This window comes from Lagenorhynchus albirostris, chromosome 6, assembly GCF_949774975.1.
Source record: "Lagenorhynchus albirostris chromosome 6, mLagAlb1.1, whole genome shotgun sequence".
NCBI lineage: Eukaryota > Metazoa > Chordata > Mammalia > Artiodactyla > Delphinidae > Lagenorhynchus > Lagenorhynchus albirostris.
Window position 1 is genome coordinate 33,706,395 of NC_083100.1, and position 26,247 is coordinate 33,732,641.

The window sequence follows — 26,247 nt, forward strand, 5'->3', positions numbered from 1 at the left end:
GAGCCTCAGTTTCCTCTTTTGTAAAGTGGAAGTAATAAGTGAGTAATAACAGTACTTACTTTAATGAGTTATACGAATAAACTGTGTGCCTTCTCCAGCTTTATTCAAGTGATTAATAATAAAAACATTTGACCAGAATAGGACTTAGGGCTGAAAGTTGTACCACACCACTGCTGGCCTTTCTCCAGTCAGGCCACTGTTCTTTGAACACATAGATCTGCCTCACCATCCAGCCCACACAGTTTCATCTTTCAGGTGTATCTGGACAGGCTTTGTCAAATGCCTTACTAAAATCAAATACTCAGTAAGGTAGATTTCTTTGGACCATCTGTGTACATTTTTCCTCCTTCCATCTCAGACTCTGAGTGCATAGGTACTATTTTTAAATTCTCTCTTAATTAGTTCCTCCTTGTTCTTCTAAAGGCTATATAGCGGTCTCTGGTTTCTAGGCTACTACATTTCCTGAGTAGATCATCCCCAGATGAAGTAATTTGAGTTTCCCCAGCTTCTTTTAGAAGGACCCATTGTAGAAAATGAAACACATGTTAGCCGAGACAGATCTCTCATTTTATTTGAGGCTTATGTGTGTGCACACAAGCATGTGTATCTCATGGTGCAACAGGACTTGAATTACAACTTTGGAACTCTTTGCTCTTATCTATCTATTCAGTATCTCTGCCATCAAGTCAGAGCTGAGATTACTCATCACTTTTGCTGTCATCACAGACAATTAGGATTCAGTAGAAGGAGACAGCCTGAAATTTAATTCTAACCAGCAGCTCAATCCAAACTCCCAAAATCTGGCTGGGATGGGGTGGTAATGTGTTTTGACAATCCAGTTAGTGAAGGAAGAAGCGCCCCCTAGGAAATCATAACAAAGAGTCTTAAGCAAGACTCCTTTCGTTGACAACTTTACCCAAGAAACCACCTTCCCTGTAGACTTTTCTAAACTTTAGACTAATCCTCTCCTTGCCACAGAAGTCCTTTTGTTGCGGGAAATTGTAAGTGACCACAGGAGTGACAGGCCTCTGCAAGCACCAGCTCTGTCTCCAAAGTCTTTCAATTGTTGTCTCCCTTCTGTCCTGTTCGCCTTCTGGCCCAAGGATCACTCTATCAAATAACGAAATGAATGAAATTATTCAGAAGTTCTCTTCTCAGATGATTTCAATCTATGTCTAATTTTTGAGCCAATCACTGTTAAGTTCTAGGCAAATGACAGCAGCAATAACCTTTCATTGCTTTTTCCTCAAGTATTATGCACTGTTGCCTTGGACATCATATTTAAAATATTCCACATCACAGGTGATGGTATAAAACCCTTGGTCCAGTGTGGAGTTAGATTTGAAGCTTCTTAGTAAGTGGAAGCAAATTAAAACGGAAACAGTAATACAGGTAGTCCTGGAAGTGAATGAAGAATAAAAAAAAATCAGAATCATGAATAACAGATTGAGTAAGGAATCCTGTTAAATATTATTGCAAAGTTATTGATGGAATTATATATAAATACAGATGGATAGATAGATAGAAAAGGTGATAATAAATTTTAACAGAGCCAGCATCTTACCCCTGGTAATCAAAATCTATCTCCAAATGCACAAATTATCGTTATACCTCACCACACCCTAACTATTCAAAACACACCAAGCTTTGAAATAATATGTGTAAAGTGCCTGGCACATGGTATATACCCAGTACATTTTAGTTCCATTTCTCTATCGTAGACATTAGCATACAGTTTTTCCTACCTGAAACTGACATTCTGAGGATCTTTTAAGAGTCTTAATTTTCAGGCATTGCTGCTAGTTATAAGTCCTAATATCCCAATTTACATTTTGAATCTCCTGAAAAGTGAATATTTTAACATAAATTCAATTTAGTGGAAAAGATTTACAGGCCCCAAGTGTCCATGTGATTACCACTTTTAGTCCCTGACTCCAGCACTCCCAGATTTTGCTGATCCCAAGCCGTTCAATAAGCAGTTTAATTGCTCCAGCTTCTCCCTGTTGTGGTTCATCTCCTGTGGGTTTTATCGCCTTACATTAGTACCAAGGGCCCAGGGACATCGGGATTACTCCAGTGCACATCCCGCCTGCCCCCTCCCTTCCTCAACAGCTGGCACAGACGCCACGTCTGTCACGCTCCTTTTAATTGATTTTCTATTGTGACCAATTTACATCTGCAGGTAATGAATGATTCTTTGCGGAAACTGACTGTAGTTCAGAGAGGCAGGGTAAGCTCCCTACCTCCTGGCGGCTTTCGTAAAACAAAATAACAATAGAAATAATTGTTATGTCTTACGGGGCACCACCATCTGAGACCACTTCCATCAATGTCTTTGATAATTTTATGAAGGGCAAATCCTAAAGTATACCCTGTTCTCATAACTGGTGGGTTTAAAATGGCATAATTACACAGCAAAATTTCTGCTCTAGAAAATATTTTACTTGGGAAATACCATGTTATGATTGTATGGCCCATTGTAATTCCAATTTTATATCGTCAAAATATAAACTTCAGTATTTCATAAAATGCTCTGACGAAGAGCTATCATTCTAAACTTCCCTGATCTTTCCAAATTTCTAAATACAGTGATCTCAGAAGATCCAAAAGGCAGACGTTCTTGATGCGTATATGCCTTTAACAGAGAAACTGGCAAACAGCTGAATCCTGCCATGTGAATGACGCCGGGGCAGGGGTGGTGCAGGGAGTACGCCAGTCATTACCATCTAGGCCCCAAAAGTTCTGCTAGGAAGCACGGCAAGCTGTGGTTGCCAGATGCGTGGCCAAATCGTAGGTTAATGACTGTGGTCTGGGATATAGCCAGGGTCGCTTACAGGGCTGACTGGCTGGCTGTGTGCCTGGGTCTCACCTTGATTCCTCTATCTAGATTGCTGTCCCCTCTACCCACCATGGAAGGCCCAGGATGAGTGCTCTTGTAAGATCTAGGGATGTCTATACTATGGTGGCTTTTGGAGTTGTCCCACCTGGCTTTCTGTGCCTACCAGCAGAACTCTTTAGGATATGGTAGCTTTGGGGAAGTCCTCTACAGCGCCCCTTCCTCTTCAAGATTACCTTGGAAGGCTGGGTTGCCCTGGGCTCATGGAGGAGACTGCTGAGAGCAGCTGAGTCTGTGACATTTGTGGATGGGTCCTCCCTCCCTATCGGGTCCTCATGGTTCCCAGAGCTCAGCCTGGAGAGGACTCCCTGTAAGCAATGGTGCAAAAAGGTGTAGCCTAAGAAGCCTGTAGCAGTGATGACTGGGCACTCATAGGCCTCCAAAACCACCTCCTGGGTGGCGCTGGACTGAACCAGGTCTGCTCTGGCACCTGGGGGCAGGCTGGGGTAATTTGCAGTACTATGGTGACCAACCGTCCTGGTTTACCCGGGACTGTGTCAACTTTGGCACCAAACATCCCACATCCCGGGACACCCCTTGGTCTCAAGCAAGTGGGGACAGTTGGTCATCCTGACCTCTGATTTTGTCCTATCAGCTGACAGCGAGAACTACGTAGTTAAGGGAATTTAACATGTCAGTGGAGTCCTGTATTCCAATGTGTCAGCTCAAGGCCTTACAGTGACGTGTAAGGGTTGTCTCAGGAGTCCTATCAGTCCCCTGGCAGTGGGAGCTGATGCACACTGCCATCCTCCTTTCACAGCCTGTGAGGCCTAGGCCTCTGTGCCCAGAGTGGGAATGAAGAGCCGGGCCCAGGACAGAGGTGCTCTGAACCCATGAACCAGGTCCTCACTGGACAGTGGTTGATTTTCAATTCCATCCATAAGGAGCCACACAGTTGTAACCACTTACCTGGAAAATCTTGGTGATCTTGCCCTTTCTTTTCACCAGCACTTGCTAAACCCGGCTAGGTGGTGACCTTTCCGGTAGGAGGCCAACAGGTCACACATTTCTGGCTTTAGCCTCACTCCTGAAACTGTAAATAGAGACTCCACTGTAGGGAAGAAAAGAGAAAAGCACCAACATATTATCTCCTGGGATCTTTCACGGTGTATTTTTTTATGTCTGTTGTAATATCTGTCACCCGAAGAGACATCAAAATGTAAGCCAGACTCATACATCAATAATTTATACTGACTCATGGATAACTCACGTTACTGAATAGCTGTCAGGTGCCTCCTATTCAATTCACTTCAGTTCAATTCACTTCAATGCACATTTACCAAATGAACACTTGGGTGAAGGCACCTTGGTGCGGAAGGTGGTCCAAACAGGAGCAGAACTGGAAGCCACACACACACTAACAACAAGGGCCAAAATCAAGCCAAGGAGTCTGGACGCGAGTCCCGGTGATGACAGGCAGTGAGCATGGCGCTGGGCTACATAATGTTTTGGAAAGTTTCAAATTTCTGTTACATTAGATACATTTGGCAATCCATTTAAATAGACTCTAAGGTGCAACTTTTGTAGATTAAAAAATGTTTTTGAAATATGTGTATATTACCTATGCCCTCAGACTCACAGAATGCTGACAGTTTGCATTTTTATAAATGCCTGTGTTTGTTAAACGTGTGTTGTCCCTGGGTGCTTTACTATGCTAAACTTATGGGCCACGTCCTCTAAAAGTTAACATTTTAAGGGGCTCATCTGCAAAATGGGGATAAGAAAACTTGCGGGCAGATTGCTCTCAGCTTAGAGAAGATAATACGTGCCAAACGTCTTGAGTTGCTCTGATACACCATATATCTTTAATAACCAGTAGCCATTGTTACAAGCATTAGCACAGATACCATCCGAGAAAAACATCCGGGGCAACAGCCACATCGTCACCAAAGCACATCCACAAAACCTGCTCAGGACATCCTTCCACTTGGGCACTGCTTTTCCAAGGCTCACAAGCTGCACAAACTGGGTTGCTGTAAATACCACACAGTTTCACAAAAAAGAGAAGCTCCAGCTTTGGTGCACCGAAAGCATAAAATGCCATAATAATATTGTTTGCTGGAAGCTATTCACACCCAAAGGGAAGAAATAAACCTGCAATGCTGACTCTGTCTTGGCTACCTTGGGTAAGCTGTGGCCCTGACTCCTTCGGTTTGGAGTTACATATTTGCTAGACTGGAAAGGGGAGACCTCAAGTCTTGTTGATATGCATAATGTATTTTCCCAGGTACATTATAACGCGCAATTTTGTAGTCTACTTTCTTTTGGCTCGGGTCATAGTGTAAACAGTCAAACAGTTCAAACAAACCGTGCATATTAAACTTTGCAGATTACTCTCAAATCGACTCAAGTCCAAACCATTCTGGGAACGTCTCTCAGGAAGAAGTGTCCTCTTACCTTGGGGACAGTGGCATGAAGATGTCCCTCAAAAGCAATAGTTCCTCAATAGCGATGAGGGAGGCGGGGGGCGGGGGGAGACGGAGAGAGAGAGGGAGAGAGCAAAAAAGAGTGAGAGAGGGAGGGAGAGAAAGAGACAAAGACAGAGAGAGGGAGAGAGGGAGAGAGAGAGAGGAAGAGAAAGAGAGACGGGGGTGGGGGTGGGAGGAGGATGTGTGTGTGTGTGTGTGTGTGTGTGTGTGAGAGAGAGAGAGAGAGAGAGAGAGAGAGAGAGAGAGAGAGAAAGAGAGAGAGAGAGAGAGAGAAACATGTGGCAGAACAGTGCTGGGAAAGCAACCAGTTAATCAAAGGGATTTCAATTTGGCCATGGACTGCCCGACTCTCCTTCCCAACTCACAGAAAAAGAAAAAGAAAACAAGAGGAAAAAAAAGAAAGAAGGAAAAAAGCAGCCGAGTGGTTCTCCTGCAGCATCTCACAAATGCAAAACCCTCCATTTGCTGACTCCTCATTAGCTTTCTGAATCTGACAGCATAATTATTGCAGCTGCTTTGCGCTTAGAATAAATAAATACAAAAGTGGGTGTTTAAAAACTTTTTGAGAAGGGAAATTCAGTCATCTAGACAGTCAGTAGGACAAGTTTATTTAAAACTTTGAGATTCTTATGTATTTAGATCATTTCGGAATGAGATAATGAGATAGTTGTCTTTCAGTCTAATTGAGTTCCTAAGCTCCTGGCTGTTGGCTGTCACCGCTTTCAAACTTTGCTTTAACTTTCCTTCCTTTAGAAATCCGATCCTGGTGTCTCCATTTACTCTTCCTGGGCTGATAACCTGCTGAAGTCTCAGTGCACTGGAGTGCAGAAAGTGACTTAATGGCATTGAGGAGCTAAATAACCTTTCACAGGAAACAAGACAATCAAATCTCTTCTACTTGCCTGTAATGACCGAAAGAGAAAGCACAAGTTGAAAAGAAAGCTTGGAAATTAAACCATCATTTCAAAATGTCTTGTAATTTTCCTTGTCACGTGGTTTTCGTGCTACTCTTGCACATCATCAATCCATCAGCTGGAGTTGCTTAGTGCATTTAATTATTCATAGTGCACACAGCCTCCGTGACTGAGCGGTAATTTTAGCTCATGTGTATGTATATAGGCTTCATATCTTCAAAGCCCAAAGGATCACACAGTACTTTAAATTGAAGTTGCTAACTAACATGGAGTGCACTTAAAACTCTGACTAGGGGCACAGCACACATGCATTTCCGATTAAAGCAGATGATCTTTCCGTTTAAAATTAATTAGTGCCTATTTATCTTTTCCTCTCCCTCCCTCCTCTCATTCTCCCAGGAGGGCATTTATGTGAACCCTTGAAATCAGTGAGTTAAAAGCTTTATAAAATAAATATTCTGTCAATCTGGGGTGCAGGAAACTAGTGTTAACCCATTGTGCAGATTGAGAAATTGAGGTTTATGAGGGCCAATAATGCATGTGATGCTGGGGGAAAAAAGAAGAAAACTCAAGTTTTTAAACTCTCAATCCAGAGCTTGAACTCCCTGTACCATTTGTCTTACTTTATTCCTTTAAACAATAAAGGCAATATAACATCAACATGAAAGAAAACTTTGAAAAAAGGAAAAAAATTACCCACAATTCCCCTCAACTAGAAGAGCATTTTTACTTTTGTACTCTACTTTCCAGTTTTGTTGATATGCATAATACGTTTTCACAGGTGCATTGTAATATGCAATTTTGTATCCTTTCTTTTAGCTTGTGTCATAAGGTAAACATTTCCATACTACCCCACACTCCTGTGAATTATCATCTTAAATGGTTACATAGTACTGTATGCTGGGTCAATATAACAATATTTATCCAATCAGTTCTCTTGTGTTGAATATTTAGAGTTTCTTTTATCTTTTTGAATTAGAAAAAATTATAGACAACACCACAATGAACATTTCTATGCATCTAGGGTTTGGTTTTTTTTTTCTTTCTTTTCTGTTCGATTGTTCCTTTGGATAATTTCCAGGAACCAAAGTATAGGGTTGAATGTTGTTAGCATTTTTATGGCTCCTTATAGGTATGGCAAAATGCTTTGCAAAGGTTGCCCCAACTTACACCACCATCTGCAGAGAATCATTTTACCACAATCTTCCCAGCACTGGGAGTTAGGAGTCATTAAGTTGAGGGAAAAAAATAACTACTTTAACAGTTATTTGTATTTATTTAATCACTAGTTAGACTGCCTATTTATCCCATGTGTTGGTATGTTTTTTTCATTTCCTTTGTGTAAATTGCTATTTTGTGCCTTTACCCAATTTTCCACTGGATCCTGATATTTTTCTTACAAAACTGAATAAGTAATAGTAAGGGAAAAACAATAACGAGCACTGATTAAGAAATCTTAAAACCCAAGGGTGACTGTGTTACAAACAAAAAAAAAAACAAAAAAAAAAAAGAAAAAGAAAGAACAAACTAAGACCAGATGACATTAAGGATTAAGGAAGAGGTCAGGGGCTTGAGTCTTTATTAAACATAAAATTGAGCCCTCTTAATTGTGAGATCTTGAACATGTTACCTGGGAACATGTGACATATTTCCTGGGAAGGCTTTAAAATAAACATAGAGCACGACGAGAGAGTGGAAATGTCGCAGGGCTGGGAGTCAAGATCTTGGTTCTAATCCTGGTTGTGTTACAGTACTAAGTTTCCTTGTGATCTTTAGCAAGCAGTGATGAGAAGTGGAAGACAGTGGCTTGGGAGTCTGCTTTACAGTCAAATATTGCCTCTACCACTTACTAGCTGTATGACTTTGAGCAATTAGCCTCCCTCAGCCCCAGTTTTCTAATATGTAATATGAGGATAATAACTCCAGATTTGAGAGTTAGTATCTAGATTGAATGAGAATTTATGTAAAACACATAGATGCCCAATAAACGGCAGCCGCTATTCCTCTTCTCTGGGTGTTAGGGACTCATCTATATAACGAAGACATGGAATAATGAGTCCCAAGATCCTTTTCTTGTCAAAGGGTCTCTAACTCTTTCCTGAAGCATTTATCTTTATTTGGAGATTCTTTCAGTCCATGATGCTAACAAATTTAACCAACTTAAGCAGTTGGTAGAGCTGAGGGACTTGGTTTACCCAGACTTTTCCTACCAATGTTAACTCTACGCAACATCTTAAGCCATGTCTCAACCCAACATCTTGTATTCTAATGTATTAGAGTGGGTAGAGGACAACACTGAGCACAGAAGGTAAAGAAGTGTGTTATGGAGGACACTTCCTAACTTGCTTCTTAAGTACTGATTCATGGAGGATTTAAAAGGTAGACAGACTGAGTAATATTCCACTGTATATATTACTCCACCATAAAAAGAAATGAAATTGAGCTATTTGTAATGAGGTGGATAGACCTAGAGTCTGTCATACAGAGTGAAGTAAGTCAGAAAGAGAAAGACAAATACCGTATGCTAACACATATATATGGAATCTAAGAAAAAAAAAATGTCATGAAGAACCTAGGGGTAAGACAGGAATAAAGACACAGACCTACTAGAGAATGGACTTGAGGATATGGGGAGGGGGAAGGGTAAGCTGTGACAAAGTGAGAGCGTGGCATGGACATATATACACTACCAAACGTAAGGCAGATACCTAGTGGGAAGCAGCCGCATAGCACAGGGAGATCAGCTCAGTGCTTTGTGAACGCCTGGAGGGGTGGGATAGGGAGGGTGGGAGGGAGGGAGACGCAAGAGGGAAGAGATATGGGAACATATGTATATGTATAACTGATTCACTTTGTTATAAAGCAGAAACTAACACACCATTGTAAAGCAATTATACTCCAATAAAGATGTAGAAAAAAAAAAAAAAAAGGTAGACAGAGTGGTCTGAGTTAGGTTATAAACTCCTAGAAGCAGAATAGGATTGAGAGACCTGGCTCGGAATCTCCCTTCCCTCTTCCCTACGAAACCCAACCTCCGAAACCTGGCCTGTGGAATGACAAAATATTCTGGTTAAACTTTGAATAGACTAGACAATAAAAGCAATAAACAGAGTAGATTTGAAATCATTAGCACACAAAGAGCTAAACTAAGCTTTGCTGGTACATGTTAAAGAATGTTTAAATTGCTGCAAGAAGGCATACAATGACGAGGACTAAGACCTAGGATGGAATATGAGTCAGGATTGTACTTATTAAAGAGAAGATACCTTCAGATAATAGTAGATGGCATTCAGAGGAGGATGACATTCCTCTCCCTGGATATCCTTCCTCCCCAACCATCCAGACCCTGTCACCTTTCAAGACCCACTCACAAAGCCATCCTGGACCCCTACAGCTGGAGTTTAATCTCACCTCCTTTGAATTGTCAGAGCACTTCACACTTGGTCTACGGCCGTTTATATACTTGTTTCATTTCCTTAAGGACTGTAAGCTCTTGGAGGACAGAGTCCATAACTAATTCATTTTTGTATCCCTCAATCTCATATCTAATAGACCCTCAGTAAATCGTCCATGAATGAACTGGAAAATAACTCTCCCAGTATGTTAGAAACCTGAGTCTAGGGTGGGTCCATAGTCTCAGAGATAAGTAGAATAATTGGAATCGGTTCAGAATAGAATAATGAAGCAAAACAGTTAAAAGGTAAAATAAACAATCTATACTGGGTATGTTTGGTGGAGGTCAAAGGAAGTCAGACTAGAGAAGTGAGCTTTAGAAAGTGATATCAAGGGATCTTCAAATATATTAAAGAGATATTATTAAAAGAAGTCCTGAACTTCTTTTATTGGAGCAAAACAAAAAATTACTCAGATTTCGGGCTTCCCTGGTGGCGCAGTGGTTGAGAGTCAGCCTGCTGATGCGGGGGACGCGGGTTCGTGCCCTGGTCTGGGAGGGTCCCGCATGCCGCACAGCGGCTGGGCCCGTGAGCCATGGCCGCTGAGCCTGCGCGTCCGGAGCCTGTGCTCCGCAACGGGAGGGGCCACGGCCGTGAGAGGTCCGCGTACCGGAAGGAAAAAAAAAAAAATTACTCAGATTTTAATGGAGCAATATGAATCAGGCCTGCTGAAGAACTACTAGGGTGATGCGACGAAGGGTAGAGGTAAGTGCCATGCCTTCTTCCATCCCTGTAGGTACCAAAGTATATGATGACAAGAAGGACTCTGGTAAAGTATTTTTACAAAATTACAAAATCAATTGCAAGCTTTTAAGTTGTAGGGGTTTTTTGTTTTGTTTTGTTTTTTTTGTTTTAAGATGCTGAAACCTGTTTTAAAGGAGAAGGGGGATTTAGACCAGGAAGGAATGGGAGAGACTCACGTCTGGGATTTAGAAAGCAAAATGGGACCAACTCACAGAGAGAGACAGCCTTTGATGTCCTGAGGATCAAGGACCATGGCTTAAGGACCAGACTCTTAAATCACGTGGCATTTACTGCCCGAGATAAAAAATACTTTTGTGGATCAGTGTCTGTGGTTCAAAATGGCTAGGTTCCAAAATCAGTCTTAACTTTCCAAGGGTAACATTTGGAAGGCTCCTTGCAAGAACGGAGTGGAGCCAGTTTCTAGAAGGGGCAGCTTAATGATTTTCTACTCCCCTCACTCTCAAGTCGTTAAGCAGCCGTTCCTTTCCCAGAGCCCAAGTTCATGCTGAGGGCAAAGGGAATTAAAGGAAGAAGCTGAACCTGCAGCTAAGATTAGAGAGTTGCCAAGGGCCTAATTTTAGGTCCTAGCTGCCCCAGCTGATGTCCTGCACTGCTGGCTCAGCCATGAGGACCACAAGTGTGGCCGTAAGCAGATGACTTGAGTGGGTAGAGTGTCTCCCAGGCCATCTGCAAAAGCAATTAGCTTGCTGTTGGGTGTGTTTTGAGAGAGACTACCAATTATTTCTCCTTCAACTAATGTTTCTTCAGGTGTTCAAAAGTCAATAAGGGAAAATGTCAGCGCTTGGCAGAAATTCCCACATGCTTGCCATTCTAGTATTCATGCTTCTCCACTTAAGAATGTGCTCCGAAAGGGAACTAAGCCCAGAATTCCTGGATTTTCGTGGCAAGTGACCCCCCGATTTCCTCTGGCCATAAGCTTACTGCCACAAATTAGGGACAGTGTTCTTTGGGACCTCTCGGCTTCCTGAAAACAGACATGGATGGATGAGAGCAACCCTTGCATTTTGTGGGGAACTTCTGTGCCCTGCTTCCGCTGGGATTTAGGCTGTCTTTCCACTCTTCACACGGTTCCCAGCCTCAGGTTTCATGCTTAAATTGTCCTCGTCAGAGGGCAGACAATAAGAGCTGGAATCTCCCAGATCAAAGGGGAAACAGAATATATTTTAAAGTGACAACTTTGTTATCCTGCAACCGGAATAAAACCAGAATAATAAAATAATACAAATATAACCCTGTAAGTGATTCCATACTGCCACCAGAGAGCAAAATTTCTTGCATAATTATGGCAGGGAAGCTCTCTTTACACACCACTCACAAGAGCATGTCTTATTTTTGCACAGTTCTTATGCCTGGGGCAGCCCACCCCTTGGATGTAGACTGTGTCCCTGAGGGTTGGGAACTGTGATAACCGGCCGGTTCTTCCTGTCTGCAAAGGAGGCTCTTCATAAAGGCTCATTGCCATGGACAATGAAAAAGTAGGCTGGCACTGCCCGGCCAAGGGAGTGCACCCTTAGAAGACGTGCCCTTGGTGAGGGCCAGTGTTCTCAAGGTGCACGAACTGGCCCCAGTGGCTGCTCTCTCTTACTCTATTTTTCTTTCCAATTTTCCTGGTACCTTTGCTTTCCCTGTCTTCTTGTCCACGTCCTATCTGTCGATCTGTCTCTAAACCTATTTCTGCACCCCCCCCCACGCGCACACACACACACACACACACACACACACCCTGATCTGCCCCCCTTCCCCTGTCTGTTGGCGCTGGCCCTTTCATCTTCTCCCTCGGGGATTCGAGATGTCGCTGCAGGAAGTGCTTGTCGGCCGAGGCAACAGCAGCAGAGCCCTGTGGCTTTGACAAACCTCATTTAATTGGGAGGAAGCCAGGAGAATTTGAAAGAACTGAAACATCCACGAAACTCCTTTTATCAGGCATAATTTAAACTCTGCATGGAAAAACCCCTATATGTATAAAGAAAAGTCAACTTCCCTCCTGCTGTGAGCACTCCTTGTCTCCGCGACAGCACAGGCAGGCTCCTGCAAGATTCCATCTTTTCATTTTTCTAAAAGTGTCAAAGTAGATTTGGGCTCTGTGGCTGGGTGAACAGAGAAGGAATACAGATTGGTCCCTCTCCTACACCTGCATGTGCACGCACACACACGCACACACACACACACACACACACACACACACACCAGAGTCCCTGTGTTGGTGGCTTTGCTTCAGATGACCAGGATGAATCAAAACCCAGGTTTCTAACAACACATCGGTTTGCACAGTGATTTTCTCCTAATTACTCTTCATCAAGGAAAAGCTGGTGCCCAGAAAACTTTGAAGATCCCCAGTGGTTCTCAGTACACAGAATAATAAATCCTGGAGGAGGGCCCATGGGAGAAGTTTCTTTAAATGGAGAGAGGGAGCGTGAATGTGTGTGTGTGTGTACACCCCCAGTGTGTATACCTGCGTGAAGTGGTAGCTGGAAGCCCCAAGCCCAAGAGGAGAAAGCTAAGAAGGGGGGATCTAGGGGTTCAGACTGGGAAGAGGGGATTGAGATGGGAGTGGGGGAGCGGATGGGGCTAAAGCTTGGGGTGAGGTACCAGGAAGGGCGTAAGAATTGTAGGTCTGGTGGAATGTCCTTTATTCTACCCATATGCCAAGCCACGTCCCTCCCCTCCTTCCAAATTCTACTCCAGAGTCACCTCCAGTCTCATCCATCTTACTTGAGTTATTCTAGTTCCTCCAAAGAATTGCCTTTAGCGCACACATATTCTCTGAACATCTGCAGCTGATTATGCACAGGCTTTAGCTGTTTAGATATGATTTGTGCTAATATGTGTATGAGGGTGTCCTGTTTCCTCTTCCTCACCCTCTTTTCCTCCCACTTCATAGGATCCTTGAGGTCAAGGACAAGCCTCTTTTTTCCCTCAAGTTTTATAGTACTTAATATGTTCTTGACACTTGATGGCAACTTAATAAATACTGATGACCGACTCTTCTTACAGGATTAAGCAAGACATTAACCCCAGTTGTATGATTATGGTTATTTTTGGAGATCCTAAATGACTCACTTTAATAATAAAATACCTCAAGAAATCCCAAACTAAGAGGTTTGGGCTGATGCAGGACAATGTCCCAGTTACAGTGGAGCTGCGTTTGCAAACCCTGGAGACTTTGGCCAGACCACATGCCTAAGCCTACCGAACAGTAGCTCCCCACCCCACGCCCATCCTCGCCCCATCACACCCCCCAGCCCAGGACCCTCCCCCCAGTCTGAGCCCCTAGACCTTCCTTATTAGCTTTCTTCTCTCTGGCTCAGGACTTCTAAAAACTGTTTTCCGTTGAATGCTGGATGTTTTCAAAGAAACTCCACCTAAGGATAGTGCCCCACAAACAGCAGGGGCCATGACTGCCCTGCCCACAACTTCTGCACAGCCTTTCCTGGCCACCTTCTGAGAAACATGAGGAGTGCTCCAGCCACATGATCTCTCAGAAGTTTTCAGGTTTGGAGGATGACTTCATGCCCAGGCAGCAAAGCTGATTTCAGGTTAACTTGTGCTTCCCGTGAGCGTCCAGCCTGGGAGGACGCTCCCCTCTCCCCATGCCCCACCCCGTACTTCCTTGGGCAGCATCAGATTACCAATCAAGACAGGCCCAGCTCTCCTCTCCTGATATATCCATGTCACCTATCATCTTACTCTGCTGAAAGAGAAAAGGGAGTTGTGAGAAACTTTGGTTTTGCTTCTCCTGGCAGATGCTAGTGAAAGCAAACTCAGAGGCAACTTTCATCTCATCCAGTTTCTAAGAGTAAGTGAGTATATGGGAAATGTTTGGATCATTACAAGGAGATCTGTGTCACCTCAACCCTCAACTTCTGAGTTTTAGAAAATCGCAAAAAAAAACCTCAGGCAAGATTTGAACCCATCTCGCTTCTCCCAGCTCTAAGCTCACTTCTGGTTGCAAATTCTGTAATTCTCCAGTGCACTGAGAAAATACTTAGACACCGAGACTTATATGTGTACATGAATACACTAAACACACACACACACACACACACACACACACACACACACACTCCCTTGCTCACCATCAGGAAGTTGGTGCAGCTGAGCAGGCAGGGCCCTGAAATAATTGTGAACCAGTGCTTCCTGGGCGGAGACACGGTCTCTTGGAAAGCCTTTCAGCATTTGGGAGGCCAGGTCTTCAGCTTCCGGAGCCCTGTCTAACCTGGAAAAGTGAGAGAGAAAAAGAGTTTCTCCAGAGGCCTCACTTCTGAAAAATCAAGGGGGAAAGAAGAAAAGCAAAGAAAAGGAGATGGCTAGAAGAGTTTCAAATAGAATTTTTCTGGGACTAGTAAAGTTGATGGCAAGTTGAAACTCTTACCTGTCCTGTTACTAAGATTAAGGGAAATTTTCAGCATTGCCACCATTCAGCCCCCACCCCCGCCCCCTCCACCGTGGCTCTTGGTACCAGGTGTACATAAAGGACCTGGAATTGTAGTAATAGAAACAGAAATATATAATTAAGGATTCTTCTTTGAGGGACACAGCGGCCTCTAGCAAGCAGAAAAGCCCAGATGGAAATATGTTCCAAGGGTGGCAAGCACAGAATCCTAGGAGGGGAAGAGGGAAAGAGGAGACTCTGGAGGGTGAAACTTGAGTGGAAAAAACCCTTATTTACAGTGTTTCTGAAGCTCAGCTCCTAGGGTTTGTCTCTAAGAAGCTCTATTGGTTTCCCCTGAGATAGAGCATAGGCAAGAAAGATAATTAAGTACCCAAATTACAGTAAGGACAAATCCTCAAGTTGACCTTATGTTGAATTATAAATTTGGAGTTGAGCAAATCCATTAGCTGAGCAACTACTATGTAGGCGGTTGGATCTGGGAGATGCAGGGAAGCTGTCTTCTGGCAGCTTAATCTCGCAGAGGAGTCAGACACTAATCAAATGGTCATACTAATGCATAAGCACAATTGGGAAGAAAAAGGTCCAGACTTGGGAGGTGGTCAGGGAGAACTTTCCTGAGGAAGTAGCATTTGAGCTGAGAGCTGAAGACCTGGGGCAGGGGAGGGGCAGGTGTTGCAGACCTCCAGAGTGGGAGGGAGAAGAGTTATTTTAAAGAAAGGAAGAAAGGCCAGTTTGCTGGCCTGGGACAAAGAGGAGAGGGGCCTGATATGAAGCTGGGGAGGGTGGCAAGGGTCTGACCCTGCAGGCCCTGTGGGTCTTCCATGCTTCCTATTTACTTACAGTGGCTGAAAGTCTTTGCTAATCTAGTGCCAATCATTTAAGTACACCCATCTCTAGAGCCCACAGACAGGTTTACAAGTGGAAAGCACAAGACAGAAAACTGTGCTGATCCAGAGAGACAGTTACCTGCCGAACTGATGCCTGACGTTCAGAATTCAGTTGCATGGCCATGCAACTCCCCAATTAAGCAAAAACAGATGAGCTTCCTTAAGGTTGAATGTGCATACCAACCTGAAGCGAGAAACAGATACCCTTTCCCTCCCCAGGTGCCATGATGCAGTGATGCAGGAAGCCCTGGCCCAGAGTTGGAATTTGCCTAATTTTTGCATAAGATTTGCATAAAAACCTTTCAGGTATCTGACTCCCATGACATAAAACTCTTTCTGCAAACAGATAACTAATTCTACCCTCAAACTCAAGAGTAAATACTTCACAGACTTAAAATAGAGAAGAAATCTGCATATCCCCGGTCCTTGCAAATTTCCAGGCCAGCTGGAAGAGAAGGGAACCAGGGGTGGAGGCCTGCTTCGTCGTTTGTGGCCTGAAGTGCTGGCGGGTCTTTTCTCCATCTAGGGTGCCCTGCCCAGGCGCAGATTTTCAGGGCCAATGAAATAGGAGTCCAGAGTGCAGAAGCTGGTTCAAATCAGCAGGACCCAGGACCCGTCTGGAAGGAGACTCAGGGAAAATCCGTTTTCACTACAGGGTGGTGGAGTGGGATGCGTGCCGAAATTAGGGCCTGAAACCTCTCTGAACTTCTGGGGGTGGGCGGGTGGACAGGTGGTTATGGGGGGGGGAGGGCAGCGATGCATCCACCTCCACACTGCACCCCAGTCAGAGATGTGTTTCCTCGGCACACTCCCACCCAGCTTGCTCATAACAACTGAATTGTTACAGAACTGCTCTGGAGAAGGGGCTTAGGAGCTGCGATCTCATTGGGCAAGGAAGGCTAGGGGACTTGTTCCAACCCGTGTTAGCTCGGGCGTACATACTGGTTTCATTTAGACTGTATCTAGGTGGGGTGGCTGCCGGAGGCAGGAAAGGCTGATGGAGCTTACGGGGCTTGTGGGGACACATAGAAGCAGAGCAGGCCACTTCCGGCGGACAAATGAAAGAAAGGAGAGTGGGAACCGGTCAGTAATATGGAGACTTCTTCTTGAGGACTTTCCTCTTCAACTAACCAACCTTCCCCCGACCCCACCCCACCCCCCAGCCCCCGCCCTTCCCACGAGGTTGTGCCAAGGCTTTTAGTGGCATTGGGACTTATTTCAATCTCACGGCCTCCAAACTGTGACCGCCACCACCTACTTCTGCTCCTCAGCTGGTAGAGGCGGAGTATACGCATGAAGGCTTTTCCTCGGGTGAGACAATTTCACATTGGTCTTCCCCGTATAAACTAAATACGTGCCCTCCTGACTACGAGCCTTTACTAGTAGCATAGTAAAAGGCTTATAGTAGGACCACCTGATCTGGACAAGCATCCTAAGAATCTCTACCTTGCTAGGATCTCTTATTTGGGAGCTGAGAAAAGAGCCCTAGGGATACAGATGTTGCTTCTTTGGGCACAAATGTTAATTTACCTCCATGTTTGTATAATTCTGCTTCTTTCTGCCATCTATAGTCTTGTTTACTATCCATTGCCTTTATTGGCACATTTCTACAATTTTCCACCTCCTCTAACTTCTACCCGAACAATTCTTCACTGGTTACAACCCCTGCTTTGGAAATGAAAGTTGACATGAAAAGCGAACATCGCAAAATTAATTTGCCTACTAGCACATTTCCATATAGGCTAAATGTTAATAGATATTATTTGTTAGGCTTGTGATATTAGCTATGGAACATGCCAGGAGTACCTTGCAAAGTTAAGAGAACCTACCACCCAATTAATGGGAGTCTGTTAATAAAGACAAAGAATCCTCTGGTGAACCTCTCCTACTAGTAACATTTCCAGAATTGAGAAGCGTTCCATTGTCAGAATAATACATTTGTTGTAGAACACTTAGAAAATGCAGAGAAAGAAAACTGAAGCTATCTCATCACTCTGAGATGACCCTTTTCACTCAAAGATAATCACCATTGCTTTAGTGTTTATTTATTCTTTAGTCCTTTATTTTTATACAGATATATTTTTTGTTTTACAAAAAAATGGGATCATACTCTACATGCTGTTCAACCTACTTTTTGCACTTGACTGTCTTGATCATCTTCCCAGGACTTTGAATAGCCTTCTGGGACATAGTTTTAATGACTGCAGAGCATTTCACTATGTAGCTATACCATAGTCCACATAGCCAGACGCTTATTGAAGTTGTTTCCTTTCTTGTTGGGGTATAAGGGGCTACTATTAAAATCATGCTGTGACAAATATCCTCAAAGATAAATCATTGTGTACTTGTGCAATAATTTCCTTAGTATAAATTCTGGAAATTTAAATTCCCAGGTTGAAGGATACTATACAACATGTTAAATTTTTTTTTTTTTTTTTTTTTTTTTTTTGCGGTACGCGGGCCTCTCACTGTTGTGGCCTCTCCCGTTGCGGAGCACAGGCTCCGGACGCGCAGGCTCAGCGGCCATGGCTCACGGGCGCAGCCGCTCCGCGGCATGTGGGGTCTTCCCTGACCGGGGTACAAACCCGTGTCCCCTGCATTGACAGGCAGACTCTCAACCACTGCGCCACCAGGGAAGCCCTCTAAATTTTTTGATTATCAGCTAGTTGTCCCAATTTCCATTTCCACCAGCATTCCGGGAGAGCTCCTGTCTGTGTGTGCAAAGAAAACAAATTCATTCCAGCCAACCTGAATTGCCACGGGCCCCACTGCTCATGATAGTGGTAAAAGGATTATAATTGTAAATCAATCCTGAAAGATGTGCTGGGTGTGAGGACATCCACATTTAATTTTAGAAGTCCAGAATAGAAACATGAACAATAAAAAGTTACTCAGCATATCTGGAATCTGGTGGCTCTCAGGGGCCTAAGGCAACAGCCTTGATTTCTCTGCACAGCCTGGCTCTGAGTATAAAACTCTCCCACTGCCATTGCTGCCAGCAGGTTGATGGGGGAAGGGCTTTATCTGTTTGCAGCACAAGGCTGGTCACGGTGAGTTCAGCTGGGTTCTTTGTTGTTTTCCCCTAGATCCATAGAAAGAGAAAAAGGGCAGGGATAGAGCGGTCACTTTCTTTTTTCCAATTTGTTTTTATTTTGAAGTGATTTTAAGTTTACAGAAGAGTTTCAGGAGTAATAGTTGTATGATTCACTAGCTTCCCCTAATGTTAACATTTCAGATAGTCATAGTAAAATTATCAAAACTAAGTAATTAATAGGCAATATTATTAACTAAACTGCAGACTTTATTCAAATATCAAATATTGGTTTTTTTCGATGGTGACCTTTTTGTTGTTGTTGTTTCAGGAGAGTGGGTACTTTTTTAGTGCTGTCAGTTTAGGATGTGGTAAAGCAGATATCCCCAATAAGAAATATCTCCAATAGGGCTTCCCTGGTGGCGCAGTGGTTGAGAGTCCGCCTGCTGATGCAGGGGACGCGGGTTCGTGCCCCGGTCTGGGAAGATCCCACATGCCGCGGAGCGGCTAGGCCCGTGAGCCATGGCCGCTGAGCCTGTGCATCCGGAGCCTGTGCTCCGCAACGGGGGAGGCCACAACAGAGAGAGGCCCACGTACCGAAAAAAAAAAAAAAAGAAATATGTCCAACACTAGAAAGAAACAGCATCAGAGAAGCTGTCCTATAATTTCCTAATCAGTCTAACAAGTGACTGTGCACTTACTAGGCCCATGTTAATCGCAATCCCATCAAACCCCAGACAAGGCCTCGAGGTGCATTTCCAGTCCGCTCACAGTTCCTCTGCTCCTTGGCAGAAATATTGTAAAAAAGCCAGTGACAACAAGGCTACTCTTTACTCATCACACTTGCAACTTGACTCAACTGACAAAGCCACAGAGACCTGGGTACCAGATGAAGCCCAGCCCTACCGCTTACTTAGCTTGATGACTTTGGCCAAGTTACTGAACTTCTTTGAGCTTCAGTTTCCTTCTCTTTGAAATGGGAATGAGATTTGTGAGGCATAAGTGAAATAACATGTACAGCCCCCTACTAGGCACACAGCAAGCCTCCCACCTAACCTTAGTCCCCTTTCAATGACAAAGCCCTTCTCAGCGCCAAGAGGTTTCTCAAGTGATAACTGAGGCCAGTGCTGTCTAATAGAACTTTCCGTGCTGATGGAAAAATCCTGTTTCTGCCCCATCCCATATGGTAGCCACTACTCACATGTGGCTATTGAGCCCTTCAAGTGTGGCTACTGCAACTGAGCAGCTAAATTTTTTTTAATTGAAGTACAGTTGATTTACAATATTGTGTTTGTTTCAGGTGTACAGCGTAGTGACTCAGTTTTGGGGGTTTTGTTTTGCAGATTACATTCCATTATAGGTTATTACAAGATATTGGATATAATTCCCTGTGCTATACAGTAAATCCTTGGAGTAACTGAATTTCAAATTTAATTTTAAATAATGTAAATTGAAATAGTCGCATGTGGCTAGTGGCTATGGTATGAGACAGCACATCTCTAGACATTACTCCTTGCTTTGAGAATCTGAGCAAAGAGAAGCCAGGAGTCTGAGCTAAGGCAGAGGTATTGCTGGGAATGAGGCAGTGGGCCGAGGTGTTGCCTATGGTCAGAAAAGCCAGCGGGATGTTCAGTGAGTCCACGTCCTGCTCAGCCTAGAAGGAAGGGCTGGCTGGGCGGCTGCAGGCGCTTTCTCCTGCCGTGCGACAGTGACGACAGCAGCAGTGCAGGGTAGTAAGGCGGTCTGCAGGTTTGGAGTTACCGTTTATTTTGGAAGCCAGTGGTGAAATGGAAGAAAACCACAGGGCAGCATGAAAATCCAAATCCCTCTAGTTAGGGGTTAGGGAGCCTGACTATGCGGGCAAGAGGAAGTTTGCACGTCTTGCATGAAATGATAAACAGCAGTTCCCTGGAACCTGTCTCCAAAACAACGGGGAGTTTCAGGTGATACAGTGCGTTTGAAAATAAGAGTGCAGCGCGCGGACGCCCTGGGGAGAATCGGCCCTCCCAAAAAAAGATCCTTTGCTAGTTCATAGTTCTGTCTTCTGACCTATTTCACTCTTTGTGCTCTGATATCCACTCTCCGTGGAGGTTTTTTAAAGCACATGAACAGTAAGTATGGGGAAAAAAATCAAACAAACTTTGGTTGGGTTAAACCCTAGCACATTTTCAGGGAAGAACAACGTTCAAACGTTCACTGAGGGTCTCTTTCTCTTCTCCCCACCTGCAGGAGGGTGTTTTTCTTTGACATTTGAGCCCCTTTCCCCTGTCTCTGATGTTTTTCTCACTGCCTTGTCTCCTCACTGAAGCAAAAAGAACAGAGCCTCGGCTAATTACTCTCAGATCAAATAATACTGGTTATTGTAATTGGTCATTGTCCGAAAACACTGAGTTCTTCTTAGCTCTGAGGTTGCCTGGCACGGCTTAGTTAGCTAACTATTCCGGGAATGTCTCTATTATCTGTTTTACTTTGCAAAAGAAACCGGGGACTTGTTGAAAGCTGGTAATAAAAGTCTGCCCTGGTCCGAGCGGAGGCTGCGTAGAGAGGGCCTGGGAAAGCGTGGCCTCCATGAATCACGTTGCCCCCCAACAGCTGCTCAGTGACGTCATTTGGTTTCTGTGTCGGAGAATAATAAACCCACTAGGTCTTCTTACAGGCCAACGCTCCCTCGTTCTCAGGGCCTCGGGCAGGGTTGAGGGGCGCAAAACAATTTTAATGACCAGACTCACGGGAAGTAAAATGGTTCACAGAGAAAAACTAACAGACTCACAGGTGGCTGCCTGTCCAAGAGGCGTCTTCCTGGGGCTGAGGGCCCCCAGATCAAGGTGCTCAGGGGCTGGGTGTTCATCAGGTTGAGGCCCAGGGAAATGTCCCTTCAACCCTGCTGAAAGATAAGCTTTCCAAGGCGGTACTCACCGGTTGCAGACATTCTGAAGGCTCTGAGGCTTAGGCAGTGGGAACCATTCTGGAAAGCATACATAGACACGTTAAAAGCCAAAAACAACCCTAAAATCCTGTTGCCAAAAATATTATTAAAATTCTAAATGTTCTTCTTGGCTTGGGGTAACAGGGAATTCAGTTATCAGGTAGGCAAACTAAATGAGTTTAAGTTTAAATGGAAGGTCACCATTCTGGGTTGAGTTGTGTCCTTCTCCTGAATTCATAGGTCAAAGTCCTAGGCCCAAGTACCTCAGAATTTGACCTTATTTGGACACAGGGTCGTTGCAGATATAATTAGTAAAGATGAGGTCATTAGGGTGGACCTTAATTTAATATGACCAGGGTCCGAATAAAAAAGGAAATTTTGGACATAGAGACGGACATGTATAGGGGAAGACAAAGAAGAGACAGAAGGAGAAGACAGCATGTACAAGCCAAGGAGAGAGGCCTGAACAAATCCTTCCCTCAGAGCCCTCAGAAAGAACCAATCCTGCCAACACCTCAAGTCCAGATCTAGCCTCCAGAAGCGAGAGACGATAAATTTCCGTGGCTTAAGCCACCCAGTTTGTAGTACTTTGTTACAGCATCCCTAGCAAACTAAAATAATACAGTCACAATATTTAATGTCTGCTGTGTGCAGAACATGTGCCGAGTGCTGGGAGAATACAAAAGTAAGTCACAAGAAGCTTCCCCACTCCTACAGAGCTTACAATTCATTTGAGAGAACAAAACGTGCTTGCCCCACCCCCCTCCAAGAAAACTCATGTGACAAATGAGGGAGCAAAGTCTTAAAAACTCAGAAGTGGTTAAAAAGTTAACGGGACTAATTTTATATGTCACTTACAGTAAAGGTGGAAGTGAATCCTGGCTTGAATAATCCAAAATGGATGATAATAAGATTTGTAATTTTCTTTGGAGCACTCTTTACAACATTACATGTGGATACATGTGTTTCTATTTTTTTTTGATACTGACACTATTTAACCCAAAATAAAACCACTATAAAAGGAGACAATTTCTTATTCATTCAAGAAATACTAATTAAATGCTTACTCTATGGAAGGGTGCGAAAAGGGGCTACAAGGATGTAAGCTTATGCTGCTTATCAAATCCTTCTATTTCCGACTCCAAATTGAGAAAAGAGTATTTCAACTCTCATGTAAAAGGATGTTTTTGCTTTATATTTTCCTTGGGCCTGAAATGTAATTCTCTTGGTTTTAAAAGCTCTCTTCCTCCAGCTCCTATAGGAATGGAATACAGCAAGACTGTTTATCCAACAAAGAATTTAATCATAGTTGGGCAAAAGATGGTTTTGACAATACTGACCTTTTCATGTCTGTATGCATATAGAAAAAGCCCTGGAAGACCACTCACCTGATCGTGATAATGGTCACTAGGGCTTACCCTTCTCACTTCTATGCTAATTTTCTTAAATTTATTTATTTTTAAATAAAAAGCACATATTACTTGTCTAACTTCAAAAATATGTTCAATTAAAGATGGACATTATGGTGTTAAGAGTTGTAGAATGAAAGCTGTGATCAAAGAACATGATTTAAGCTGAGTTTTCAAGGTCAGATGCAATCAAATGTGAACTACTCTGCTGGCAGTATTTTTTTAAAATAAATTTATTTATTTTTGGCTGTGTTGGGTCTTCGTTGCTGCGCGTGGGCTTTCTCTAGTTGCGGCGAGTGGGGACTACTATTCGTTGCTGAGCCAGGGCTTCTCATTGTGGTGGCTTCTCTTGTTGGGGAGCATGGGCTCTAGGCGCGGGCTTCAGTAGTTGTGGCTTGTGGGCTTTAGAGTGCAGGTTCAGTAGTTGTGGCTCAGGGGCTTAGTTGCTCTGCAGCATGTGGGATCTTCCCGGACTCGGGCTTGAACCCACGTCCCCTGCATTGGCAGGCGGATTCTTAACCACTGCACCACCAGGAAAGCCCTCTGCTGGTGTTTTATAGTCCCAGGTGGGCACTAAGGGAAGCACTTGCCCAAACCGGTTATTTACTCTCTCTTCAGGTGATTGTGCCTAAATTCAAATAACCAGTAAAGATAAGAATACCTGGCATTTGTTCAGAATGTTTATTTCCAGACCACTTTCTGCTGCCTACTGACAGTTTTCCCTGGCTAAACAAAATTAAAATATTTCCTCATTCAGTCATATCCCAATTTCCAATTGATATAGTGAGATCCATTTCAATACTCTCCCATGTTTTGTTTTTATGTGCTGGGGGTTTTGGCCTTTAGTATTTTAATACAATTGCTGGCTTTAGTGTTGTTCTTGTGGAACATGGGTTTGGAATTAGCTGAATTAGGGTTTGAACACTGAACCTAGGGTTTGAAACTACTGCTTCAAGTTCACTGTGACCTTAAGCAAGATACTTTTGCCATGGCCAGCCTGTTTCCATAACTCAAGTTGGAGGTCATAGTCGCCTCACAAGGACTAAGTGATTTGTTGAATTTATGGATGCAGTGAGATAACGAATGTAACGTGCTGGCCTCAGAGCATTAAATAAATCCTATTTCCTTCCCCTTCTTTCTCTTCCTTTGAAAAGTGATGGGCAATGCAAACTATGTGTAGTTGGCACCTGGACTTGGTTTTTTTTTTTTTTTTTTTTGCGGTACGCAGGCCTCTCACCGTTGTGGCCTCTCCCGTTGCGGAGCACAGGCTCCGGACGCGCAGGCTCAGCGGCCATGGCTCACGGGCCCAGCCGCTCCGTGGCATGTGGGATCTTCCCGGACCAGGGCATGAACCCGCGTCCCCTGCATCGGCAGGCGGACTCTCAACCACTGAGCCACCAGGGAAGCCCGGAGTGAGATAATTATAGCTCCTACTGCACAGTGAGTGAAGTATAAGTATTTCCTCATCCTTTGCCTTTTTTCCTTCTGCCTCTTTCTCTTGTTTTATGTACCATGTATTTCTCCTCTCAGGTTTCAATAAGGTTTCTGCTTATTGTTCTCCTTGGAAACCCATAATTTGCTGTTTCATTCTACTGAAATTCTAACGTGTTCCAAGCTTGAGTTCTTACAAGCCTAGCTTAATTTCTTTTGAGTTTTCAGTGTGGGCCAGAGGTGTGTGCCTTAGCTCTGTGGTGTAGTAACATGAACACAAGCCCAGGCTTAAATCTCCTTTCTGCCACTTATGAGCTCTGGGCTTTGGGGGAAATTACTTCACCTCTCTGGTTAAGTAACTCAGAAGTTTCTCAATCTGTAAAGTGGGAACACTTTTCCAGTTGCCTGGGAGAATTAGATAAGATTAAGCACTTGGCCTGTAGTAGGGGCTCAATCAATGTTAGTCTTATTCCTTTTTCTTTTTCTTCTTCTGGTTTCTACCTCTCATTTTGGAGAAGCAACCTGGGCTCACACAAGTGGTCCTCAAGCCAAGCAGCACACTAGCATCACCTGGGAGAGTTTTTGAACCAAAAGGAGGCACTGGCTTCACCCCACAGAGTCTGATTCAACGAGCCTGGGGAGGGCCCAGCATTGGTCGGTTGTTGTGTTGTTGTTATGTTTAATGGTCTCCAGATGTTTCTAGAGTGGCACTAAATGAGGCAGAGGACACTGGTCTATCAAGGAGGGCAGGGTCGACCAGCACCTCCCAGCAACTCCCACACACTTCTCTGGGGCTCATTTCCTCAAGTAGGCTTGTGAAAATTCAGTTAATCAATGTACATAAAAATCGCAGAACACCGTGTCTGATGCATACTTCACATGTTTTTCAAGGATGTGAGAGAGGAAGCATGATGAAGGAAAAAAATCATTCCTCGTAAATTCTACCAGTAGAGGTTGACTTGTAAGAGTTGGCCCCAGGGCTTCCCTGGTGGTGCAGTGGTTGAGAGTCTGCCTGCCGATGCAGGGGACACAGGTTCATGCCCCGGTCCGGGAAGATCTCACATGCTGCGGAGCGGCTGGGCCCGTGAGCCATGGCCGCTGAGCCTGCGCGTCCGGAGCCTGTGCTCCACAACGGGAGAGGCCACAACAGTGAGAGGCCGGCGTACTGCATTAAAAAAAAAAAAAAAAAAAAAAGAGTTGGTCCGAGGAGGCAATGTGACAACATTGAACTTGAGGTTCCGTGTCTTGCATAGACTGTGCTTGACTCTCTTCCCACATCTATTTTGTAGCTACGTTAGCCCAGATAGAGGATTGAGGTGTCCAGCGTCAGCCAGGTTGCTGGTTATGAAGCAGAGCCAAAGCCCAGCACCCGTTTGTGGCCAGCCCTCTGCTCTTATGCAGATAACCTGACGCTGGGTGACCTTGCCTCCTTCCCATTGATTTTTCCCAGTAGTTAAACCGCAAGCGATCAATGAGAGAATGATCCACAAACAGGCACTTTTACCCAGCGCCATTTCAAGAGAAGTCTGTTTCTCTGGCTTCAGTAGCCTCTCAAATCGTAGGTCTGTAGGTAGCTTATTTCCCTTCTCCTTCCAAAGATGATGGTTAATCATTAGACCAGATTCCTCTCCATCTCCTCCTTCTGCAGTTCTCTTTAAAGGAGTTCTCGTTTGAGTTCAGTTGGAATTTGAGGCAGGAAGAGCAAAGTAAACTT

General features: G+C 44.1%; 1 protein-coding gene across 1 annotated transcript in view; it reads right to left on the reverse strand.

Annotated features, from left to right (window-relative positions):
• Window positions 1-545: 545 nt before the first annotated feature.
• The window catches only part of CDK15 (cyclin dependent kinase 15), an 88,760-nt gene continuing 63,058 nt past the window's right edge, over window positions 546-26,247 (reverse strand). The window contains exons 11-14 of the mRNA XM_060152316.1: window positions 21,684-21,732; window positions 14,533-14,672; window positions 3,806-3,947; window positions 546-1,398 (exon numbers count right to left, since the gene is read on the reverse strand). Coding sequence (XP_060008299.1) covers window positions 3,838-3,947; window positions 14,533-14,672; window positions 21,684-21,732 — 299 coding nt within the window. The 3' untranslated portion in view covers window positions 546-1,398; window positions 3,806-3,837. The remainder of the gene's footprint in view (window positions 1,399-3,805; window positions 3,948-14,532; window positions 14,673-21,683; window positions 21,733-26,247) is intronic.